The following is a 25957-nucleotide window of genomic DNA, read 5'->3' as shown; positions in this document are numbered from 1 at the left end:
GAAGATCTATCTTGGTGAACCAACTAGCCCCTTTAATACGAGCAAACAAATCAGACAGCAGCGGCAAAGGATACTGAAATTTGACTGTAATTTTATTAAGAAGGCGGTAATCAGTACAAGGTCTCAAAGAACCATCCTTCTTGGCCACAAAAAAGAACCCTGCTCCTAACGGTGATGACGACGGGAGAATATGACCTTTCTCCAAGGATTCCTTTATATAACTCCGCATAGCGGCGTGTTCTGGCACAGATAAATTGAACAGTCGGCCCTTAGGAAACTTACTACCAGGAATCAAATTAATTGCACAATCGCAATCCCTATGAGGAGGTAGGACACTGGATTTGGGCTCATCAAATACATCCCGGTAATCCGACAAAAACTCCGGGACTTCAGAAGGAGTGGACGACGAAATTGACAAAAATGGAACATCACCATGTGCCCCCTGACAACCCCAGCTGGACACAGACATAGATTTCCAATCCAATACTGGATTATGGACCTGTAGCCATGGCAACCCCAAAACGACCACATCATGCAGATTATGCAACACCAAAAAGCAAATATCCTCCTGATGTGCAGGAGCCATACACATGGTCAATTGGGTCCAGTACTGAGGCTTATTCTTGGCCAAAGGCGTAGCATCAATTCCTCTCAATGGAATAGGATACTGCAAGGGCTCCAAGAAAAAAACACAGCGCCTAGCAAACTCCAAGTCCATCAAATTCAGGGCAGCGCCTGAATCCACAAATGCCATAACAGAATAGGATGACAAAGAGCAAATCAGAGTAACGGACAAAAGAAATTTCGACTGTACCGTACCAATGGTGACAGACCTAGCGAACCGCTTAGTGCGCTTAGGACAATCGGAGATAGCATGAGTGGAATCACCACAGTAAAAACACAGCCCATTCCGACGTCAGTGTTCTTGCCGTTCAGCTCTGGTCAAAGTCCTATCACATTGCATAGGCTCAGGTCTATGCTCAGATAATACTGCCAAATGGTGCACAGCTTTACGCTCACGCAAGCGTCGATCGATCTGAATGGCCAAAGACATAGACTCATTCAGACCAGCAGGCGTGGGAAATCCCACCATGACATCCTTAAGGGCTTCAGAGAGACCCTTTCTGAAAATTGCTGCCAGAGCACACTCATTCCACTGAGTGAGTACAGACCACTTCCTAAACTTCTGACAATATATCTCTACCTCATCCTGACCCTGACACAAAGTCAGCAAGATTTTCTCTGCCTGATCCACTGAATTTGGTTCATCATAAAGCAATCCAAGCACCAGAAAAAACGCATCAACATCACGCAATGCCGGATCTCCTGGCGCAAGGGAAAATGCCCAGTCTTGAGGGTCGCCACGTAATAAAGAAATAATGATTTTCACTTGTTGAACAGGGTCACCTGAGGAGCAGGGTTTCAAAGCTAGAAACAGTTTACAATTATTTTTGAAATTCAAGAACTTAGATCTATCCCCAGAAAATAAATCAGGAATAGGAATTCTAGGCTCTAACATCGGATTCTGAACCACAAAATCTTGAATGTTTTGTACCCTTGCAGTGAGATGATCCACACAAGAGGACAGACCTTGAATGTCCATATCTACACCTGTGTCCTGAACCACCCAAAGGTCTAGGGGAAAAGAAAGACAAAACACAGTGCAAAGAAAAAAAAATTGTCTCAGAACTTCTCTTATCCCTCTATTGAGATGCATTAATACTTTGGGCCAGCTGTACTGTTATGACCTGGTGGTTAGGAGCACCCGGCACGACCTGATAGTTAAACTGACACAAGACAAGCTCTGGGATGTGGGAGCTCTTCTGATCGCAACCCCTAATCCTATCACACACACTAGAAATAGCCGTGGAGCGTTCCTGACTCTCCCTAGACACCTCTTCACAGCCTAAGAGCTAGCTAGCCCTAGAGATAGAAAATAAACCCTACCTTGCCTCAGAGAAATTCCCCAAAGGTAAAGGAAGCCCCCCACATATATTGACTGTGAGTTAAGATGAAGTCACAAACATAGAAATGAAACAGATTTCAGCAAAGGGAGGCCAGACTTACTAAACAGACAGAGGATAGGAAAGGTATCTTTGCGGTCAGCACAAAAAATTACAAAAGACCACACAGAGTTTGCAAAAAGACCTCCGCACTGACTAATGGTGCGGAGATGCCACTCTGCATCCCAGAGCTTCCAGCTAGCAAGACAAAATCATGATATCCAGCTGGACAAGGAAACAATGAACAAATAATAACTAGCAGGAACTTAGCTTCTGCTGGAATAGACAGGTCACCAGAAAGATCCAAGAGCGAACTGAACCAATGCAGGAACATTGACAGTTGGCATGGAGTAACGATCTGATCTGAGTGGAGTTAAATAGAGCAGCCAACCACAGGATAAACCACGTCACCTGTGTAAGGAACCTCAGAAGCAGCAGCTCCACTCACAGCCACCAGAGGGAGTCCATAGACAGAACTCGCCGAAGTACCATTCACGACCACAGGAGGGAGCTCAACAACAGAATTCACAACAGTTGCGCACTGTGGACAAAGGAACATCAAGATCTCTAGAGGTGTCTTTGTAACCTTGAGATTGTTGATATTTTTCAACAATTTTGGTTATCAAGTCCTCACACAGTACTCTTCTCCTCTTTCTCTTCTCCATGCTTAGTGTGGCACACACTACAAAGATTGAGTCAACTTCTCCCTTTTTATCTGGTTTTAGGTGTAATTTCCATATTGCTCACACCTGTTACTTGCCACAGGTGAGTTTGAAAGAGCATCACATGCTTGAGGCCGGTTTCACACGTCCAGATAATTCCAGTACCGTATAAAATTGGTACTGGAGTTATCCGTGTCCGTGTGCTCACGTGGCACATCAGTGTGGCACACGTTGGCACACGTGTGTCGCCAATGTGCCCACTGGGTATTACACGCACCGTGCAGGAGACAGCGCAAAAAGTTTTGCGCTGTCCCCTGCATCGTGCTGAATCCGCGATTCATATCTTCACTGCAGCAGCGTTTGCTGCAGAGAAAATATGAATAATAGTGTTTAAAATAAAGATCTAGCTGAACAGATGCAGTGATTTTTATGTGTCTACGTGCGTCAGTGTCTCCGGTACGTGAGGAAACTGTCACCTCACGTACCGGAGACACTGACGTGTGAAACAGGCCTGAAACAAAGTTGTTTACCCACAATTTTGAAATGGTACCAATAATTTTGACTGGCCTATTTTTGGGATTTTGTGTGAAACCATGTCCAATTTTCATTTTTTTTTCTGTTTTTCTGTGTTGTTCCAATGCACATAAAGGAAATAAACGTGTGTATAACAAAACGTGTAATTGAAATCATTTTCTGGGAGAAATACTTAATTTTTTGAAACAATTTCAAGGGTGCCAACACTTTTGGCCATGACTGGACATAAATGTGGTGAAGGAGAAAAAACAGCAACACTGTCCTTATTTAAAAAATATATATATATATGATCTGTTCAATCTTGTAGTCCAGATTAATTCAAGTGGGAAGGGAACCTCACCAACACAAAATAAAATTAGACTGTAGGACTTGCTGAAGGGTTAAATTATTTGATCTGGCAGGGAATCAAAAACAGATATGGTCCAATGTTCCGACCGAAAGCTTTTTTGGCAAGGACATCTATGTATAGCAAGAACTGGGAGCCAAGTAATGTGGCAGGGTGTGAGACGGTCGAAGCACTGGACCATATCTGTTTTTGAATCCTTGCTGGATCCAATAAATTAACACTGAAGCAAGACCTACAGTCTTATTTTCAGTATATACAGCTCTGGCAAAAATTAAGAGACCACTGCAAAATGTTCAGTTTGTCTGAATTTTCTCTTTATAGGTATATTTTTGAGTAAAATGTAAATTTTTCTTTTATTCTATAAACTTCTGACAACGTCTCCAAGTTTCCAAGCAATAAATTTTGCATTTTTTTTCTGACAAAGAAAAATGGTCAAAGTAAAAAAAAAAAAAACACCCAGTGCTTTCAAACCTCAAATAATGCAAAGAAAACCAGTTCATAATCATTTAGAAACATCAATACTAATGTTTTACCTCAGGAAGAGTTAAAAAATCAATATTTTGTGGCTTAACCATGATTTTCAGTCACTGCTTTCATGCGTCTTGGCATGCTTTCCACCAGTCTTTCTCACTGCTTCTGGCCCCAAAATGTAAGCAGTTCTTCTTTGTTTTCAATGGGGTTCAGGTCTGGAGATTGGGCTGCCCATGACAGGGTTTTAATGTGGTAGTCTTTTAATTTTTCCCCGAGCTGTATATAATTGACTTATCATTTTTCATTTATGTAATTAAAGGGAACCTGTCACCTGAATTTGGCAGGACCAGTTTTTGGTCATATGGGTGGAGTTTTGGGGTGTTTGATTCACCTTTTCCTTACCCGCTGGCTGCATGCTGGCCGCAATATTGGATTGAAGTTCATTCTATATCCTCCGTAGTACATGCCTGCGCAAGGCAATCTTGGGTGAATCAAAAACCCGAAAACTCCGCCCATATGACCAAAAACTGGTCCCGCCAAATTCAGGTGACAGGTTCCCTTTAATAAATGTTTCACTAGTAAATAAACCAGAAACTACAACATAAATGGGAGCTAAACATTTTGTCAGAGGGAATGTATCCAATATATCATCTATCCATTGTTTAAATCAGGTTTTTGTTATAAAATGTGTTTTTTAAAAATTTTTGTAATGTTTTTTTTTCATATTACACTCTAAATTAAAAAAAAATTGCAATTTTCAATGACCACTGAGGCTTTTTAGAAATATATTTTTTGTTTTTTTATGGAAGATTTTTTAGCAGTCTAGCTATCATCGCAGGCAGGATTACAATGATAAGAAATGTCTCACTACACAACTGATCCCACAGGATTCACCAGTCACAGCAGGTGATGTCTCAGCTCCCCCCTCACTTTACAATGGTCTTTAAACACGCTCATTAGATGCTTCACTACAAAATATAGGGTCAGAGTCCATTGCTGCTAATGTACATGTGTATGAGTTTAGAATAGCCCCAATGGCCAGTGTGAAAATTGCAAAAATGCTCAATTTTTTTTAAATACAGATTGTGCTATGAATATAAAAAAAAATGTAAAAAATTCACAGAAGAATTTTGATTCAAACAGTAGGTTACTTTCTGATGACACATTAATTTTAAAATAGAGTCTATTGTCAAGAACTAATGTTTCCACACTTACTGAAAGAAGGTTTTTCATGGTAATTACAAAAGCCGTATAGGTTATAAGATAGTCCCAGAGCTTGAGAAGATGGCGGACTGGCTTCATCAGGAGGCTACCACCAAACAGCATGAAATGGAAACAGGCCATCAGGTATACCATACAGAGTATATTAATGCGGGTGGTACCAGTGATGAAAATCAGACACAGCACGAACCAGAAGTGATAACTAAATACAACCACTTTAGCCATATCCAGATAGGACCTGTACAGAATGGAAGACAAATATGGCGAGTCAGGCTGGGATTACACAGCTATATTTCAAATTCTGCTTAATAATGAGTGCATCTCCGATATAATTCCCTGGTCTACAATGGACAATTTTTGCTCTTCTTTTGTTCCTGCTGCTCCCATGAGTCTTCCGTTGCTTCTTTTTATATATATATATATATATATAAATCTGCCATATGGTTCATAAAAATATGGGCTTTTTTTGGGTACTAATTTTTATGTTCTTTACCGCGAGAGTATTGCTCACAGAGTAATAAGAGCAAATTAATGACACACCCCAGAGGATCCCGTGAGCGCTGCCCTCTTGGTAAAGACCATAAAAATTAGCACAAAGTAAATAGTTCCATATTCTTAGAACTTTATGGCAGATACAGAACAAAACAAACCAAAAATAACACACTGAGATACTCATGTACCCTGAATTTTTATTCTGCAGCGACACATATGCTAATGATAGGGAAATAGTCTGCTGGGCTTCTCTACACCCGGACAAATTCTGCTATTTATTTTTTAATCCAAACTAAGCCTGCATACAATATTTGTCATTGTACAATCATTATGCACACTGTCAATCATACCCAGGGTGGGCGTGGGTAGAACATCTGAAAAGACATTCCCCCCCAGGATTAGTCATGTGTAATGCTGGTGGGTGTGGATCCGCTGCGCCACGGGGATAATTAAGTGACTAACGGGTATTCGGTAGAGCTTCTGATGGTGATGATAGACTTTCTGGGACAAAAGTAGAAGCTGGAGGTAATCAGTTCCACTGGAAACTAAAGCATAAGGTGGATTCCTCTTAGAGGCTGGCTGACCAGAGGGGGACTGGCTGGACATAACAGAAGCAGAGGACAGGACAGACACAACGGTGGAGAGACCCTACAGCTGGGTTGGCACCACATTGATGGCCTGCATCAGCTGGTGCTGACGCTCACGCTGATAGCAGACCGCCTTGTAAAACACTTGTACTGTCATCTTGGAACCCCTGAGTCAGCGGGGTCCATGGCCTGAACATAATGTAAGGTTAGTGGGTGTGGATCCACAGTGCCATAGTTCAGACTTACATTGGAGGGCCAAAACGAAGTGACAACTGGGTATTCGCTAGAGCCTCTGATGGTGGGGATAGGCTGTGCTGCCAGTAGTCACCAGAAACCGCTCCGAAGCAGTCCCTGGGTCTGCAGCAGCTGACCGAGGCACGGGTTTTGCGGTACAGAGGGGCAAGATAGAGGCGTAGCCAGATGGTCCGAGGTCTGAGCAGGCAGCACAGGATCAGTAAAGGTAGGACAGGTAAACAGGCTGGGTCGTTAACGGGAAGCAGGATACAGAAGAATGTATATAAGTATGCTATCAAAGCAGGAACCAACGTTTTGGCAGGGAGTGGTTGGTTGAGCTGCCTGATAAAGTCCGTCCCTGCTAGCACAGGATTGGCCGGGGAACCTAATCTAAACCTAACGTAAATTCCTGTAGGGACCGGCCATGCTTCCTTAGGCTAAATGAATGGCACAAGCAGATGCAGAAGCGCTACATGCGGCAGACTAGCGGAATGGAGGGTCACATGCTGTGGAGCCCAGCTGATTGCTAAATACAGACCAGCGTAGGTAATGTTATTGTTTCACTGCTACATTGACATTTTTTCTACGGCGTTTCTTTTATCATTTCATTTACTACTTCAGATACGTGGATGCATTTTACCCTGAATGTTCTACATTTTGGCAATCCAGTTAAACTATTATATTGAGAATTATGAACAATATGTCAATTTGCACTTGCACTTTATTACAATATATATATATATAGATATATAGATATATATATATACTAGAAATAGGTCCGATGCTATCGCATCAGGAGTACAGTGAATTTAACATCTGTGTATGCTTAGTGGTGCTGACAGGAGCAGCAGACATGTCTCCCACCGCTTGCACTTTCCAACATATCGTATTTTTCAGATTATAAAACGCTCTGGATTATAAGACGCACCCCAAATTTTGAGGAAAAAAATAAGAAAAAAATATATTTTAATAAAATGGTGGTGCTTCTTATAATCCTTGCATCTTATTGCTTACCAGGGGTGGTGGCTGCGGTGAAGCGGGGTCCCAGGGTCGCTGCTGGAGGAGGCAGGAGTGGGGTGATGCTGCAGGCCGCAGGCAGGGATGAGGGGGGCTCCTATGTGCGGTGTACTGCTGCGAGGGTCTTGTGCTGCTACCAGGTGTCTCCGGGTGCCCGGCGGTTGCTGGCCGGTGCTGCGGGTGTCTCCGGTGCCCAGCGGTGCTACGTGGGTGTCCAGCACTGCCCAGGGCTCTGCCGACATTTTGCAACAGGCCAGAGCCCCAGCACTTCCACTGTTCCAAGTGCAGTGGTCTCCTGGAATATGGCCACCGCCAGGGGCGGTGCATGCGCAGATGGTGATCTTGGGACCAAGATCTCGAGAAATGAGATTTCAGAGCTGAGACATGAAACCGTGGAAGTGCCAGGGCTCAGGTCTGACGCAAAATGTGGGCAGAGCTCTGGGCAGCGCCGGACATCCACGCAGCACCGCTGGGCACCGGAGACACCTGCAGCGCCAGCCAGCAACCGCTGGACACCCTTATGTCACTTGCACAGGCGCAGTTTGTGGCATTGCGGCCACGAACTGCGCCTGCGCAAGTGACACTGCCGAGGTACCTTATGGGATTCGGGGATAGCAGCCGGAATTTCCAACTGGCAATTATTATATAGGATGGTGTTGTTCTACCTTGAATATTCTACTCTGGCTCTGATAAACCCATGTCATGTTCCCCCTTTTTTGAGGCTTTCCCCGTACAAATATAATGTTTTTTTATATATCTTTTAAAACTGTTTCAATAAAATGAATATTTTTTAGTATCTATTTGGCATATATCTCTTCTTATCCAGGGATGACAGCATGTACTAAGATTGTGTTTCAGTAAGACTAGCAGAACGGCCTGACACGGGGAGAAACTGCGCGGTAAGTAAGAGAGGCGCTAAGGAAAAATCTGTGCTCTCACCACTTTAGTAGCGGATGATTGCAGTTATGGGATTTGACAGGCTCCCTTACATGTATTAATACAGTAAATCTGCCCTGTTGTCTACACTACGTCACTTATTGCCTATGGTGCAGCTTACAAAATACTTGACATCTAAAATGCTTTCCATACATGATAAATATGAAAGAAAGCTCCCATTTGTGAAAGCCATAATGCTAAAACCAGAAGCTCTATGCCTGGCTCTTACGTATTCTGCTCCGGGGCAAATGACGAAAAGACAAGGCTATTCACCATGATCCTAAAGTTCTATATTACTGAGCCGTGAATGTAAATCCAGAACTGTGATTTTCACTAAAGCCAAAACTATATTGGATGAGACTGCTGGAGCTAGCCTAACACTATGCCCTCTTTGTCCAGCAGGGTCAAGACAATGAAAGGAGCAGAAGTGGCACATGCTTAAACTTTTTTCTCAGCTTGTCCTACTTGGCACAAACCTTTTAATAGTACACAAATGTATTTAACCCCTTCACCACCTTGGGATTTTCCGTTTTTGCGGTTTCATTCTTTGCTCCCCTTCTTCCCAGAGCCATAACTTTTTTTTATCTTTCCATTTGAGGGCTTGTTTTTTGCAGGACAAGTTGTACTTTTGAACGACACCATAGGTTTTACCATATAGTGTACTGGAAAACGAGAACACAATTCAGAGTGCGGTGAAATTGCAAAAAAGTGAAATACACAATTCATTATTTAGTTCTTTTTTACCATATTCACTAAATGCTAAAACTGGCCTGCCATTATGATTCTCCAGGTCATTATGAGTTTGCAGACACAAAACATGCCTAGGTTCTTTTTTATTTAAGTGGTGAAAAAAAATTGCGCCATTTTCCGAGACCTGTAGTGTCTCTATTTTTCGTGATCTGGGGCTTGGTGAACACTTATTTTTTGCGCACCAAGCTGACATTTTTATTGATACCATTTTTGGGGTATAGATATGATTTTTTGATCACCTGTTATTGCATTTTATTGCAATGTTGCGGTGACCAAAAAATGTAATTTTTGCGTTTTGATTTTTCTTTTCACGATACGCCATTTAACGATCAAATTAATTATTTTTATATTTCGATAGATAGGGTTTTTTCCCTCACATGTGAACATACCCTTAGAAGCAAAGCCATATAAATTGGTAACTACTTACTTGCAGTGGAGGAAATTAGGTACAGGGCTATACTGGCTCAAATCTCCGGGGTCCAAGTCTTTACTAATCTCGATGTTATCACCGGCGAGCATTCGTACACAAGTCAAATTCTCATCCTCAAATACCTGCCACTGCAGAGATGCGAGGAGCAGCAGCATGGTGTCATCTGGCCAGGAACAAAGAGGAGACTAATCATATCAAGACAGGTTATAATTCATAAATCCATTCAATTCCATTTACTAGTTAATGTATTTGTATAATGTAATAGAAAAATTAAATGGAATCTGCCAGCAGGGTTTTGCTATGTAATCTGAGAGCAGTATGAGGTAAGGGCAGAGACCCTGATTCCAGCCATGTGTCACTGACTGGGCTGTTTGATGTGGTTTTGATAAAATCATTATTTTCTCTGCTGCAGATCTAGCAGCTCTCTGCTTGGCAGCTTTCTGTGTACACAGAGCTGAAAGAAAGCTGAAAGTTGCCAATCATTGATGGCGCTGGGTTATACAGAGCAGGAGGGCTACATGGCACGAGACACCAAGTCCCCTAGTGATAATCTCCTGCTGATAAAACATTTTTTTAAAACTGCAACAAGCAGCCTAGAAATTGACGCATTGCTGAAATCAGATCAATCCTGCATCATGTTGCTCTCAGATTACATGGCAAAAACATGCTGACAGATTCCCTTTAAGGTTAGCATTTCTTTGTTTTCTCTATTTTACATTGATCCAGAATTACAACATGTCTTATTGCAGATTCTTATTCAGAATTCTCTGCGTGCAGAGAACCGCAAATATCGGTGGTTGCTATGTAAAATACCTGTTTTGGTTGACCAAGCTGGGGCTAGCTCAGCCATGCATGAGTAGCCAGGGTCTGCTCTGTTTAGTTAGTGCCTGGATAAGGCTAGGGATTTATGTTTATGAGTTTGTTTTGGGGCTGTACAACCTGTGGAAAGCAATTAAAAGGCATGTGTTTGGACCAAAACTGCATTGCCTATGTGAACGTTGCCTAAGGTCTAATGCCTTCCAGAGAGAGTGAATTCCTACAAGATGTATGAGCTGGCCATGTGAAGTAGCATGGCATTTGGGAAAGAAAGAAAGAAGCAAAATAAGGGCAGTCCCACACGTCCAGATAATTCCGGTACCGGAAAAATCGGTATCGGAATTATCCGTGTCCGTGTGCCCGTGCGTTTCTGTGGCACATCAGTGTGGCACACGTGCGGCACACATGTGCCGCCCATGTGCCGACTGGGTACCACACGCACCGTGCAGGAGACAGCGCTAGAGATAAGCGCTGTCCCCTGCATCTGGTGCTGAAGCCGCGATTCATATCTTCTCTGCAGCAGCGTTTGCTGTAGTGAAGATATGAAAAATCCTTTTTTTTTTTGTTTCTCGTGTTTAAAATAAAGATCCCTGTCCCCACCCCCTCCCACCCCCTGTGCGCCCGCCCGCTGTTATTAAAATACTCACCCGGCTCCCTCGCAGTGTCCTGTCCTGGCCGCAGCTTCTCCTGTATGCGGTCACGTGGGGCTGCCCATTACAGAAATGAATATGCGGCTCCACCTCTATGCGCTTACTGTAGCGCTGTCTCCTGCACGGCACACGGACTGCACACGGACAACGTCCGTGTGTGGTACGTGTTTTACACGGACCCATTGACTTTAATGGGTCCGTGTAATCCGTGCGCTCCCACAAACACTGACATGTCTCCGTGTTTTGCACACGGACACACTGTCCGTGAAAACACGCTGACATGTGCAAAGGCACATTGATTTCAATGTGTGTACGTAAGTCAGTGTCTCCGGTAAGTGAGGAAACTGTCACCTCACGTACCGGAGCCATTGACGTGTGAAACCGGCCTAAGGTGGATAACCAAAATTCCTAACTTTGTAATGCCTTTGCAATAATTATAAAAAAGTTTAGTTACATTTTTTAGATATAAAAAAAAGACTCTTTAAGTGACAATCTCTTATTAAGAAGCTTTGACGACACATGCTATTTAATGTAGGACATATAAATTCAAATTACTATGAAGGTAAAACATAAGCACAATACCCTCCTAACTGGGTATCTGTCCCAGTGCTATATAAAGCATCCAATATATTATGTTCACAAAGTAGAAATGTACGGCTAATTCACATACAAATTAGAAATACTGGATCTGGACTTTTGGCAAAGTCGGGAAGGTACAACCACTTGATCAAGTTGGAGTTGGGTTTTAGTCGCAGCGTCCTCCATGGGTAATCTGTACCAGAAAACAAGAAAGTCATTAAAAACGCGAATCCAGTAAACTTCATGGGGTATCATCAGAATGTATCTAGTGCAAGCTGTATAATTAGTGTGCTGTAATAAGAAAATAAATGTTGCTAACAAGCTCTATAGTACATTGTTGGTGCAGAATTATTAGGCTATGTGCACACATTGCAGATTGTATGTGTTTTTGCCGCGGTTTTCGCCGCGAAAGCGCATACACCACACAGCCCACTGAATTCAATGGAATTCCGCAATGCTGTGCTAATGCCGCGTATTTTTCCGTGGCGGAATCGCATCGCGGAAAAATACGCAGCATGCTCATTCTTTGTGCGGAATCGCAGCGATTCCGCAGACATAGGAAAGCATTAATCTGTTTACTTTCCACATGGGGCTATGCCCACCATGCACAAATTAAGCGGATCATGTGCGGATGATACCCGGGTGTGGAGGAGAGGAGATTCTCCTCTAGGCCCTGGGTACCATATCCCTGTTAAAAAAAGAATTAAAATAAAAAAAGAGTTATATACTCCCCTTCTGGCGGCCCCCGGATCCAGCCCAGTCCAGCAATGCTCCCAGCTTTGCGACAATGACCTGTGATGAGGTAGCGGTCTCGTATGATGCTACGTCATCTGGGGTCATTGTCGCGAGGCATCACTGGGAACGGGAGTTGCCTGGAGCATCGGGAAGGCTGCGGGGGCCACCGGAAGGTGAGAATATCACAATTTTTTATTTTTTTATTAATAATAATAATAATAATAACCTTTATTTATATAGCGCCAACATATTACGCAGCGCTTTACAGTTTAACAGTTTCAAAAACAACAGTCATAGGTAGCAACTTTAGCAATACAATAATTAAAGCGAAATAAGACGACCCTGCTCGTGAGAGCTTACAATCTACAATGAGGTGGGGGAGATACAAAGTACAGGTGTGTATTTACAATGATGTATTTACAATGATGGTCCAGCCATCTTCAGGGGGTGGGAGGTAGATGGAGATAGTGAATGGGCTACACACACAAACATAAAATGACTTTGATTAGTGAACGTGATAGGCCGCTCTGAACAAATGTGTTTTGAGCGAGCGCCTAAAACTATGCAAATTGTGGATGGTCCTAATATCTTGGGATAGAGCATTCCAGAGGATTGGCGCAGCACGGGAGAAGTCTTGGAGTCGGGAGTGCGAGGTACGGATTAGTGCAGAGGTTAGTCGAAAGTCGTTTGCAGAGCGCAGCGGACGGTTAGGCCGATAGACAGAAATGAGGGAGGAGATGTAAGGGGGTGCTGCACTGTGGAGAGCTTTGTGGGTGAGGACAAGTACTTTGAATTGGATTCTATAATGAATGGGCAGCCAGTGTAACGACTGGCGAAGAGCGCACACGTCTAAATACCGATTAGATAGATGGACAACCTTGGCTGCTGCATTAAGTATGGACTGGAGAGGGGAAAGTCAAGTGAGGGGGAGGCCAATTAATAGAGGGTTACAGTAGTCCAGTCGGGAGTGGATCAAGGTGACAGTGAGAGTTTTTGTTGTTTCCATGGTGAGAAAAGGGCAGATTCTAGAGATGTTCTTTAGGTGTAAGCTGCACGAGCGGGCAAGAGATTGTATATGGGAGGTGAAGGAGAGATCGGAGTCAAACATAACACCCAGACAGCGTGCCTGCTGCTGGGATGTTATTATGGTGCCATCTACGGAGAGGGAAATGTCAGATTTAGGGAGGTTAGTAGATGGCGGGAGCAGAAGAAGTTCAGTTTTGGAGAGGTTGAGTTTCAGATAGAGAGCGGACATGATGTTGGAGACTGCAGACAGACAGTCAGTGGCGTTCTGTAGTACAGTGGGGGTAAGGTCAGGGGATGACGTGTATAGTTGTGTGTCATCAGCATGAAGATGGTACTGAAAGCCAAATCTTCTGATGGTCTGTCCAACTGGGGCCGTGTAGAGGGAGAAGAGAAAGGGGTCAAGGACGGAGCCCTGAGGTACCCCGACAGTGAGAAGAAGAGGAGATGAAGTGGAGCCAGAGAACAGAACACTGAAGGAGCAGTCAGAAAGATAGGAGGAGAACCAGGAGAGAGCAATGTCCTTAATGCCTAGTGAAATGAGCCTAGAGAGCAGGAGAGGGTGGTCAACAGTGTCGAAAGCTGCAGAAAGGTCGAGAATAATGAGCAGAGTGGTCACCATTACATTTTGCTGTCAGAAGGTCATTGGTCACCTTGATGAGTGCAGTTTCTGTCGAATGTAGGGGCGGAAACCCGACTGTGAAGGGTCTAGGAGGGAATGAGTGGAGAGGTAACGGTAAGGCAGGAGTAGATCAGTGTTGTGAATTCTGTGGCAGAGCTCCCTCCTGTGGTCACAAGTGGTACTTCGGCTGATTCTCTCTGTGAGCTTCTGTTGGTGGAGGGAAGTGGTACTGCGGCTTCTGAGTTTCCTCCCTCAGGTGATCTGGTGAGGTCGTTAGGTGCTTCTCTACTTAACTCCACCTAATGCTTTGATCCTGGCTTCCTGTCAATGTTCCAGTGTTGGACTTGCTTTTCCCTGGATCATTCCTGTGGCCTGCTGCTCTGCATAGCTAAGTTCTTTTTTGCTATTTGTTTGCTATTTTTTCTGTCCAGCTTGTCTAATTTGTTGCTGGAAGCTCTGGGACGCAAAGGGTGTACCTCCGTGCCGTTAGTTCGGTACGGAGGGTCTTTTTGCCCCCTTTGCGTGGTTTTCTTTAGGGTTTTGTGTAGACCACAAAGTTACCTTTTCTATCCTCGCTCTGTTAAGAAAGTCGGGCCTCACTTTGCTGAATCTATTTCATCTCTACGTTTGTCTTTTCATCTTAACTCACAGTCATTATATGTGGGGGGCTGCCTTTTCCTTTGGGGTATTTCTCTGAGGCAAGGTAGGCTTATTTTCTATCTTCAGGCTAGTTAGTTTCTCAGGCTGTGCCGAGTTGCATAGGCAGAGTTAGGCGCAATCCACGGCTGCCTCTAGTGTTGTTTGGAGAGGATTAGGGATTGCGGTCTGCAGAGTTCCCACGTCTCAGAGCTCGTTCTATGATTTTGGGTTATTGTCAGATCACTGTATGTGCTCTGACCGCTATGTCCATTGTGGTACTGAATTGCCTTTCATAACAGATCAGGCCCTCCAAGAGTTTAAAGATGAAGGGGAGATTGGAGACCGGTCTGTAGCTATTTGTGCAGGATGGGTCGAGGGTGGGTTTCTTTAGTAATGGAGTAATAATAGAGTGTTTGAGGGAGGAGGGGAAAATGCCAGAGGCGAGTTAGAGATTAAAGATTGTAGTTAGGTGAGTTGTGACGACTGGAGAGAGAGACTGGAGGAGATGTGAGGGAATGGGGTCGGTAGTGCATGTAGTCGGACGAAAAGAAGGGAGGAGCTTGGAGACTTCTTCTTCTGTGATGGGATCGAATGTGGAGAGTGAGCCAGGGAAGATACAGGGAGGGATGGGAGTAACTGCACTTGGTGTCTGGGAGTAGATTTCCTGACAGATATTGTTTATTTTCTCTATAAAGTGGGAGGCTTGGTCATCAGCACAAATGTCTCTGATAGGGGCTTGTGCTTTTGGCCTGAGGAGGGAGTGAAAGGTGTCAAAAAGTTTCTTGGGGTTGTTGGATAGTGAGGAGATCAGAGTGGTGAAGTAGGTCTGTTTGGCGAGGTGAAGGGCAGAGTTATAGGTTTTTAACATAAATTTGAAGTGTATGAAGTCTTCTGGTGTGCGAGTTTTCCTCCATAAGCGTTCAGCACACCTAGAGCATCGCTGGAGAAATCGGGTTTGTGATGTGAGCCAGGGCTGTTTTACTCGGTGTTTGGAGGTTCTGAGGGTGAGGGGAGCTACTTGGTCCAGAATCCTGAATCCAGGTTTCCGTGAGGGCCAACAGATTAAGAGAGTTTTTCAGAAAGTAATTGTGTAGGAAAGGAAGCTTGTTACATACAGACCATGGATTCCAAAGGGCACAATTAACAAGGGACCAACCTGTCAATCAGTTTTCCAAGTGAAGCTACAGATCGCTTGGAAAACGCTAGCATTCTGCAAGCTAATTACGCTTGCAAAATGCTAGTGTTTAGTTGAAAAAAGGGATGCGTTTTACCAGCGGCAGGCAGTTGCGGAATTGACGTGGAAATTTCCACGGCAATTCAACAACGTGTGCACATAGCCTTAGGCAAGTGAGGTATTCAGTGCTCAGAGACATGGCCGAGGTAAGGAATGCTAAAGCTCAACCACCACTGACCAAGACACAGAAGGAGAAATGTCAAGACTGGGCCAAGAAATAACTGAAGACAGATTTTTCAAGGGATTTATGGGCTGATGGGATGAGAGTGACTCTTGGCGGACCAAACGAATGGGGCCGTGATTGGATCAGTAGCGGGCACAGAACTCTGTGTTGACTCATAGGCCAGCAAGATGGAGGTGGGGTACTGCTAGGGGCTGCTATTATTAAAGATGATCTAGTTGAACCTTTCTGAGCTGGAGTCAAGATGGACTCAAAATCAGCTCCCAAATTTACTGCCTTTTTGTAGAACATACTTTTATCAAGCAGTGATACAGGAAAAAGTCTGCATACTTCAAGAAAACCATGATTTTTATGCAGGACCATGCTCCATCACAGCATCGAAGTCTCCACTTCTTGGCTGCCAGTAAAGGCCTTAAAGATGACAGAATAATGACATGGCCCCTTTCTCACCTGATCTAAACACTATTGAGAACTTGTGGGGCCCTTCTACAATGGGAGATTTAAGATGGTCGGTGCTGCTCAAAAAGTTGATCCTCAACAGAAGAAGACACTGACAGACTCCATGAATAGACGGCTTATGGCTGTTGTTGTAAAGAAGGAGGTTATACTGGTCACTGATATATTTGGTTTACATTTCAGAAATGTATTTGGCACATTCTGGGTTATTATTTACACTTTAATAGATGAAAATAAAAATTTAAGGGGGAAAAATTCATGTTTTTCATTAGTTGCATAATAATTCTACAATTACAATAATAATTGTTGAACAATAATTCTGCACACATAGATATTCAACTAAGAATAACAAAACTTTTACTTTCTTAAATATCCAGGTTTCAGATTTATTAACCTTTTGGATTGACTGTCAGCAATGTAATTGTTCAATAATAAAATGAATCATCGAAAACTAATTACCTAATAATTCTGCACGCAGTGTAATAATATAAGCAGTGCTGACAAAAATAAAATGTACTTTATACCAGCTATGGTGTAATAAGGATCTGTACAGAATGAAGCAGGGATGTAATAAAATACCATAATAAAGTAAGTGGATGCTAGGAGTTATAGGATTGCAAATGTTGAAGCACTTCAGTTGTAGACCACAGACTAGTGTATTTCTAGTAAAATACACAATCACTTATAAAAGGGGATTTAAAAAAAATTATATTTTATTAGCCCAATTAAAATATTCAAGTAATATTATATGGCAGTAGAAAATCTTGCATTCTATAGTCCAATAATGGCATTTTGAACAACAATAATACATGTACTATTTATCACAATAGTGACATAAATTTATACTTATAGGCAAATATCTTGAATTAATTACAATATATGTGCCATATACAGTAATACAATAGTGGTATTAATTAATAGTTGGAGGCATGAAATAGACTCAGTTTGTACTTCGTATACACTCTATTTACACTTATCCTTAATACTGAGGTATATATTAGACTAAAGAGAGCAAAACTTTCTATTACAGTGAAATTTAGCTTGAATATTTTAATTGGACTAATAAAATATACCTTAAAAAATAAATAAATCCAATTTTATCAGTGATTTTTTTTAAATTAGGAGAACAAGTAAAAAAATTACATACTTATGGCAAGTGACAGGTTCTCTTTAAAGGGAACATGTCATGTCAAAAACATCATTAACCTTCAGATATTGGCTTAATCTGCAGGTTAATAGTATTCTAAAGCTGCCCAACCGCTGTACTGAGAGCCCCACTACCAGGGGGATATTAACTTTACTCTTCTTGCATCCCCTGGCTTTCAGTTATAGAGGCGCAACCGGTCAGCTTCAGTCACTGCTCAGTACTTGAGCGGCATCTGTAACTATGTCCCGACCCTGACCAACAGCCGGCTTAAGGCTATGTGCACACGGTGCGGATTTCTGCAGCTGCGGATCCGCAGCAGTTTCCCATGAGTTTACAGTTCAATGTAAACCTATGGGAAACCGAAAACGCTGTGCACATGCTGCGGAAAAACTGCACGGAAACGCAGCGGTTTACATTCCGCAGAATGTCACTTCTTTTGTGCAGAATCGCAGCGATTCTGCACACATAGGAATGCATTGATCCGCTTACTTCCCGCATGGGGCTGTGCCCTCCATGCGGGAAGTAAGCGGATCATGTGCGGGTGGTACCTGGGGTGGAGGAGAGGAGACTCTCCTCCAGGCCCTGGCAATCATATTTGTGTAAAAAAAAAAAGAATTAAAATAAAAAATAATGATATACTCACCTCTCAGTGCTGCACGTGGCCGTCCGGTCTCAGGGTTGCTATGCGAGCAGGGCCTGCGATGACGTCGCGGTCACATGACCGTGATGTCACGAAGGTCCTGCTCGCACAGCATCTTTGGAACCGGATCGCCGCGTGCAGCCCCGAGGAGATCGGGACGTCAGAGGGTGAGTATAACCATTTTTTAAATTATTTTTAACATTACTATTGATGCTGCATATGCAGCATCAATAGTAAAACAAGTGCAGGAGTAAAACCCGCAGCGGAAACCGCAAGACAAACCGTGATAAATCTGCAGGTATAACCGCAGCGGTTTTGCCCTGCAGATTTATCAAATCCGCTGTGGGAGAACCCGCAGAGGACCCTTCCACGTGTGCACATAGCCTAACACTGATGGGCTGGTGGTTACAACCGCCGCTCACTATGTACTGAGCAGTGACTGAAGCCTTGCCAGCTGTGGCTGCTGGAGGAATCATGTTTATGGCGATCTTCCAGTGTGGAGGTCTCACAGGATATCTGCAAGTCAATAGCGGTTTTTGAAGTGACAGGTTCCCTTTAAGGGTGTTACAAAAATCTATTTTCAATAGTCCAGTAATCAATTAATGGAGAGCCATGGAGCGAATATCTGACCATGCTGCTTTTTTACAGCCCCACTCGCAGAAAAGAGGACGGGCGGATTGAAACCCTATTTTAGTGTCCTCTGGGGGTCCTAATGCAGCGCCCCCAAGGGCTAGGGGTTACTCAGATCCGAGCCCTTCTTCTGTATTCAGTGGGGATGTTACGGTGGCTGACCCAGTCCATGGCCCTAGGGGAACGTCCGCTGTAAATTGGGGGAAAGGTCTTTAAAGGGATAATGTTCGTGACGCCACCTGTGGTATTCGGTCAGGGTGACCGACGCTGCTTAGGGGTCCGCTGGAGTGATGTTATGGCAGCTAGATGGTATACCTTCCCACAGATGAAGTATGTCCCCAGGGCTTCCCAGAGTGTAGATGGTGGATGGTGGATTATGTAAGGTGCAGTGAATAACGAGGACACAAGGTTGCAGTCTCTTTACCTTTACTGAAGGCTTCAGCATCCACAGTCCAGGGTAGGGACCACAGGGTAGGCAGAGTCCGGCCGGTCTGAAGGCAAATCCAGAGTCCCCTTATCCAGGGGGAATTCAATAGCCTTCCTCTAGCACCTGGGCATTGTAGTACCTCCCTGCTGAGCAACTCGGTAAGGTCCTCACAACTATTGTAGATGTTAAGTCTCTTCTCTCTGTCCCCCTGATGGATAGGACAAACCCGTATGACTGGTGGCCTGAGGCTTTTTATAGGTACCCTAGAGACGCCCCAGCCCCCACAAGTTGCCATCCTGCCTCCTGGGTATATGGTCGGGCAGTCAACGTGGAATCAACTGTCCTGCCAGTCTCGGAAGTAATGACATAGAGATCCTTACTCCCTCGGTGTTCTGGCTACCGGTAGTGCGCTTCAGAAGGAGGCAGCCTTCTTCTAGCTGGTCTCCCTCTGATGTTCCTCTCCTTTTTGCTATGACTTCGTTGCTCACTCACTGCAACACAATTCCTTTCAAAGTCTCTTTCTTGGGATGCTGCTGCATGGGATGCAGGCGCAGCTCCGTGTACCCTCATCTTCCGCAGGCCGCAGTCTGGAGCTGGCTGGAACCCACTCCAACGAGCCTCTGCCAAACTCGGTCAGGACTCACTGACTATCTCCTACTCCCTCCAGTCAGCTTCTTTCTCACTTCCTAACCAACCCACCAGTTTTAACTAAGTGTGAGGAGTGCCCTAATAGATAGAAGCATAGCTTCCCCTGGCGGACTGGAGTGTGAAGTGTGTTTTGTGGTTGTGATACCTGGACAGAAGATCTCCTTCATTGCCTTCAGACGTAACATCACTCCCCCCTGGTGGAAGAATAACATTACTGCAACTACTAGGACTCTGGGGCGCTGCACTAACAATCATGAGAACTCACCACAAAAACATCTGGTACATTATTTTGGTGACTATAGGTATTTCCCACCTGTGCAGAAGGCTGGAGGAATGCCAATGCAGAGCAGATACTGGACAGTCATTATACTGGCTATGAAGCAACAGTATTTTGGCCAAACTTCTGCAATCGTTTTTCTGCGACGCAAATATAGCAAATATAGTAGCCAGACAGCGTGCAAGGATGCGTAAAAATCCATCCGTTGTCCAATGACATTTACTGCAATCACAAAGCAAACCTAAAAGAGTAAAATCTGGTTAGAGTTTTTTTGTATACCGTATACACGCCCCAACATTGAAACTGCAAAACCAAAAAGGAAAAGTTGTGGAGTTTATGGAAATCTCAGAATGGATAAACATGTTAATGATAAGCAAGTTATGATACTGAATAACTGATTAGATGTTTAGAAAATTTGGTTTTCATTTTTTTCAAGTATGAAAAATATCCGTACTTACACTCTTTGGCATGCAACACCTTTTCATTCTTGGTGTTGCAATTTCAATATTGAGGAATGTATTTATTCTTCAACATAGTAGGACACTTATCAATAAACTTGGGTATGAAAAGTAATAATTAATCTAGCAAAATGATTATGACCAAAGTAACCAGACAGCCGCTGTGACACGCTTCCTTGTTACCGGCATTTTCACGAGTGCAAATTTTAATATATGTTCTCCTGTACTTTGAGAATTTTCAGCATCTTATCCGTCTCTGTCTGAATGGCGTTAATCCCATAACTAACCTCAAGTCCAAATTTGTAGAAGAAATAATTAACATAGTATTTAAAGCAGTTGACAAGACCATCATCAAGATTCTGGCGGGTGATGTTATCGAAAATGCTGCCAGTGATGGGGATGGTGAGCTTATTGTGCACACGATAATAAAGCTGGTGTCGATACACAGTTGACTCGATAGCCATCAATGCCAGGACAGTCAGGTTGTTCTATAGATAAAGACGAAAGGTCAAATAATAGAGTAGTAGTCCTTCATATAAACTAATAATTTCCCCTTAAGTGTCTGTGACTCAATCTTCACCCCATACTCTTACTTTCGGGATCTCTCATTCCTACTCACTTATGGTATCCAGAAGTTACCTGGAGACAGGGTAGAACGCTGTCTGCACATTTTCTCAACCCCCCACACCATAAAGCCGGGTCCACAGGGGCAGTATATAGTAAGGATTTCTGTAGCAACTCATCTGAGATTGGACTGTAGAGACTTCCATTGTGATACAAACCCTGCAATAAAGAGAATAGATACATATGTGGAAAAAATAAAAGCAGTGCTTTTCATGCAAAATGGGTACAAAGCCCTCAAGGTGTTCACCAAAACCTCTTGTATACAAATCCAAAAATGGAGAAAGCACTGCAAGGTCAGATGGTGTAAAAATAGATTTTAATCAGCTCATGGAAGGTTTTGGCTCAAACTAGCAGAGCCTTTTTCAAGCATGGTCCTACATGGTAGTTTTAGATGCATTGATACATAATGTCCCAGAGGTTCACAAATGGATTCAGATCTAGGGTAAAAGAGGGCCAGTCAATGGCATCAAAGCCAGGATCTGCCTACACACTCTGGCCACATGAGCCAGGGCACTGCCTGGCATTAGGAGGAACCAAAGATTGACTGCACTAGTGTGAGGTCTGACCATGGCTCAGAAGATTTTATCCTAGTACCCAACAATAGTTAGGGTACCATTTGCTATCAAATGGACCCTCGAAAGCTATGCTTCCCCAGACCATCACTGACCCATCACCAAACTGGTCATGCTGGATGATGCTGCAAAACTAGAAAGGAATCGGTGGGAAAGCGTAAGGATAGAGTAATTGTTTGTGGCCAACACCTGCAAAATCATTCAGTTTTTTGGCGATGTCTTGTTGCCTTTCCTTAAAAGGAGATTTCCAAAGAACAAAGTACATTTTAATTAATTGACCTTGGAGTTAGTGATGAGCGAGTATGCTCATTACTCGAGTTTCTCCGAGCATGCTCCGTGTATTTCGGCGTGCTCGGAGAATTAGTTTATGTCGACACAGCTGCATGATTTGCAGCTGCTAGACAGCTTGAATACATGTGGGGAATGCCTGTTTGTTTGTTAGGCTGAAATACATGGAGACCACCCGAGCATGCTCAGAGAAACTCGAGAAACGAGCATACTCGCTCATCACTACTTGGAATACAAATAAATTCCGTAATTGGTTGTGTTAAAAGAAATGTTCCTGTGCTGAGATAATCTTATAAATGTGCCCTTGCTATGTAATGGCTGTGTCTAACCATACAAGAACATGGTCTGATCATACCACATCTCCTGGGCAGGCGATGAAGCAAAACAGTATGTAGACATTACAGCATGGGATCACAGAGGAGTTGTCTTGCCAGGCAAAACATTTTGTTTTTAATTAAAGTTTTACCTCAAAGAAAGAATCAGTTGTGATCCCATGCTGTCCTGTCTGTATACTCTTTTGCTCCCTCCCCTGCCCAGGAGATGTGTTATGATCAGACCATGTTCCTGTGCCGCAGACACGGCCATTACACAGTACACAGCAAGGACACATTTATAAGATTATCTCAGCACATTTTTGAAAACACATCAAATTGTGGAACTTATTATTATTCCAAGATCTATTGATTAACATGTTGATTAAAATGAACATTGTTCGTGGGAACACCTCTGTAATTTTGTTGAGCTTTATGTATACAGTACAGATATAAAATCAGGACATATTAGAGAGCAGAAACAGGCAGACCTCAGTGCAGTTAGAAGAATACTCTAGTGGTTTGACAAACTTCAACTGATACATCATTTTGCAGATGACCATCACACAGGACCACACTGTGGAGATGTTTGAGGCGTGTGGACGAAGGTGTGAGTATGGCAGTGCAAACACCCAGGGCATGTAGAAAAGGCAGTTCATCAGGGAGACCTGGGAACACAAAATAATAACACATAGATGGATATTAAAGCACCACTATCAATAGTAATAACAAAACATTCAAGAGTAACTGGGATGAACAGACACATGCTGCAGGACTTGAGACTCAACTATTGAATATGTGCAGTCATATGGTGTAATACAATAGTAAACTAACAAATGACTTCACTCCCTGATGCCCAGTTGGTCTCTATTTCCAGCAATGCCATCCCTACATAGTCACTTGCTGAGGGAAGTCATTGCTGCATGTTCCTGTGTCAGGACAACTTCTCTGCAGCAAGATGGTAGGACCGGTTTGATGTTCCCTTGTGAAAGTGCTCTATTGACTATATGCTATCACTTAGCGTGGTGAGCAAAAAGACAATGGAGGCTGAAACGGAAGTCTATTCTTTTCAGCAATGAGTCCGGCTTTTGACTTGGACGCAATGATAGTCAAGGATTGGTCTGTATACCACGTGAGCAACACCATGAAGAGACCTTTGCAAGGAAACATCACACTGGTCCTACTCCTGGAATTTTGGCGTGGAGCGAAATAATTTAAGGCAGCTGCACCCCTCTAATATTCATTCAAGATACACTAGCAGCTCACTGGTACATTGATTTTTTCATGTATCTAATGGTACGGGCATTTCTCCAAAGAGTTCCAGGGGCCTTTTTTGGACATGACAATGCCAGGCCGCATGTTGCTCGCGCTACTTGGAGCAGCCTGGGTGACCTAAATTTTCCACCATGGCCTGCAGCCTTTACAGACTTGTCTCCCAGGGAGCACATCGGGGACAATATTGGTCGGCAATTGCATAGGGAACTGATCTTGATGATTTTGGTGCCCAAGTGCATTCGGTGAGGCAGATCTATCCTCAGATAACCAGTAATAACCTCATTGATAGTAGCCAAGGCTGTAAGTGTGGGAAATATTGCACATGGTGTTCATACTCAATACTGAATATATCAAGATGTTTATTAACTTTTGTTTACAATTTTTTCATAACTTGCATATCATTAATGTCTATCCATCCTGTGATTTCTACAATTCCAAGACATTTGTCGAGGAGTGTAAAAATGACATGAAAGACTCATGTTATGGGACATTATTTAATATCATTTGATACCTCTTGGAGCGTGATCCAGATAACTATGGGAGAGACGATCTTGATGATGTGCAGTTCCAGTAATCTCCACAAGAACACTTGGACATTATGTATTAAATTTAGCAGAGTGAGCAGCAGGGACATTAGCTTATCAATCACGGGCACCCATGGGTTGTTATCTGGAACAGACACAAGTATTTATTTCTTCACAAATCTAAATCCCCAGGTAATGATGCACATGTGCTCGACTGATGCCAGATCAGCTCGCTGAATTTGCAGAATGGGCAAAACAAAAATTGGAACAGGACCCTCAGTTTACACAGAACATTATGTTCAGTGATAAGGCAAACTTTTTTGGGTGGGCCATTTATATGGCTACATCTAAATAACATGGGAATGGTGACAGTTTTCTTGTGTAGGGTGTCTTGCATTGAAATGTGCTGCAATGACCCGGGTACTGGGTTCCCCAGACATCAACACAATTTCAATCCGCTCCTCACGTGTTAACCTCTGCGACATGTCAATGGCTGCAAACAAAGAGAAACATTGTTTAAATAACTCATGAAAGAATAAAGTTACTTTAAAACCAAGCACACCATTGTTTCTCTTTTGAAATTCTCAATAAGTTTGATGTGTCACATGACCCTCTTCCCATTGGAAAAAATAAAGTTGGACCCAAAATGGCTGACTCCAAAATGGAGTTTTCCCCCTCCCACATACTAATGTGTCACAAACAGGAAGTTGATATCACCAACCATTCCCATTTTATTTAGGTGTATCCATATACATGGCCCACCCTATATATATATGTATATATCACTTTGGCCATTAATATATATATATATATATATATATATATATATATATATATATATATATGTATATTACAGTACAGACCAAAAGTTTGGACACACCTTTTCATTTAAAGATTTTTCTGTATTTTCATGACTATGAAAATTGTACATTCACACTGAAGGCATCAAAACTATGAATTAACATATGTGGAATTATATACTTAACAAAAAATTGCGAAACAACTGAAAACATGTCTTATATTCTAGGTTCTTCAAAGTAGCCACCTTTTGCTTTGATGACTGCTTCAAACACAACAGGCACCAACTGGTGATATTAACTTGCAGCTTTGTCTTCAACACTTCATTTATGGCTTTGTCTCACAGACACTAAACATGCTGGACCTCTCACTTCGCCCAGTTACCATGGGTGTCTGTACGCCGTACTCTTCCCCAATGTCCCAAGTCACATACAGCGGATATGACACTGGGTCGCGGTCTCTAAACACGCCGAACCTCACTGGGTTCAGTCACCGTGGGAGACCACACAGTTCATGGAACATCACAAGCACCAACAGTCTGTATAGGTACCTGACTGGAGCTCCTGCTCCACCTGCTGACTCCTTGTCAGTCCACTCCTTGGGGAAAGCTGCCTCACAGGGATCACCAACTTGCCTGGGTGGCATATCTTAGTCAGTCCTGACCCACTGAAAGACGGTAGCTTCCCCAACATAGACCATCCAGAACCACAGAGTCTTACT

General features: G+C 43.2%; 1 protein-coding gene across 1 annotated transcript in view; it reads right to left on the bottom strand.

The window, feature by feature from the left end:
• The window catches only part of LOC138666693 (piezo-type mechanosensitive ion channel component 2-like), a 194927-nt gene that overhangs the window by 73174 nt on the left and 95796 nt on the right, over nucleotides 1-25957 (bottom strand). The window contains exons 23-31 of the mRNA XM_069754876.1: nucleotides 24864-24932; nucleotides 24427-24584; nucleotides 23132-23308; nucleotides 21485-21628; nucleotides 21133-21333; nucleotides 20424-20628; nucleotides 11820-11921; nucleotides 9681-9846; nucleotides 5232-5475 (exon numbers count right to left, since the gene is read on the bottom strand). Of these exons, the coding sequence (XP_069610977.1) occupies nucleotides 5232-5475; nucleotides 9681-9846; nucleotides 11820-11921; nucleotides 20424-20628; nucleotides 21133-21333; nucleotides 21485-21628; nucleotides 23132-23308; nucleotides 24427-24584; nucleotides 24864-24932 (1466 nt within the window). The remainder of the gene's footprint in view (nucleotides 1-5231; nucleotides 5476-9680; nucleotides 9847-11819; nucleotides 11922-20423; nucleotides 20629-21132; nucleotides 21334-21484; nucleotides 21629-23131; nucleotides 23309-24426; nucleotides 24585-24863; nucleotides 24933-25957) is intronic.

The sequence above is a fragment of the Ranitomeya imitator genome, chromosome 2 (assembly GCF_032444005.1).
Source record: "Ranitomeya imitator isolate aRanImi1 chromosome 2, aRanImi1.pri, whole genome shotgun sequence".
NCBI lineage: Eukaryota > Metazoa > Chordata > Amphibia > Anura > Dendrobatidae > Ranitomeya > Ranitomeya imitator.
Note: the sequence above shows the minus strand (reverse complement) of the source record. Positions and strands in the feature narration are given on the sequence as shown.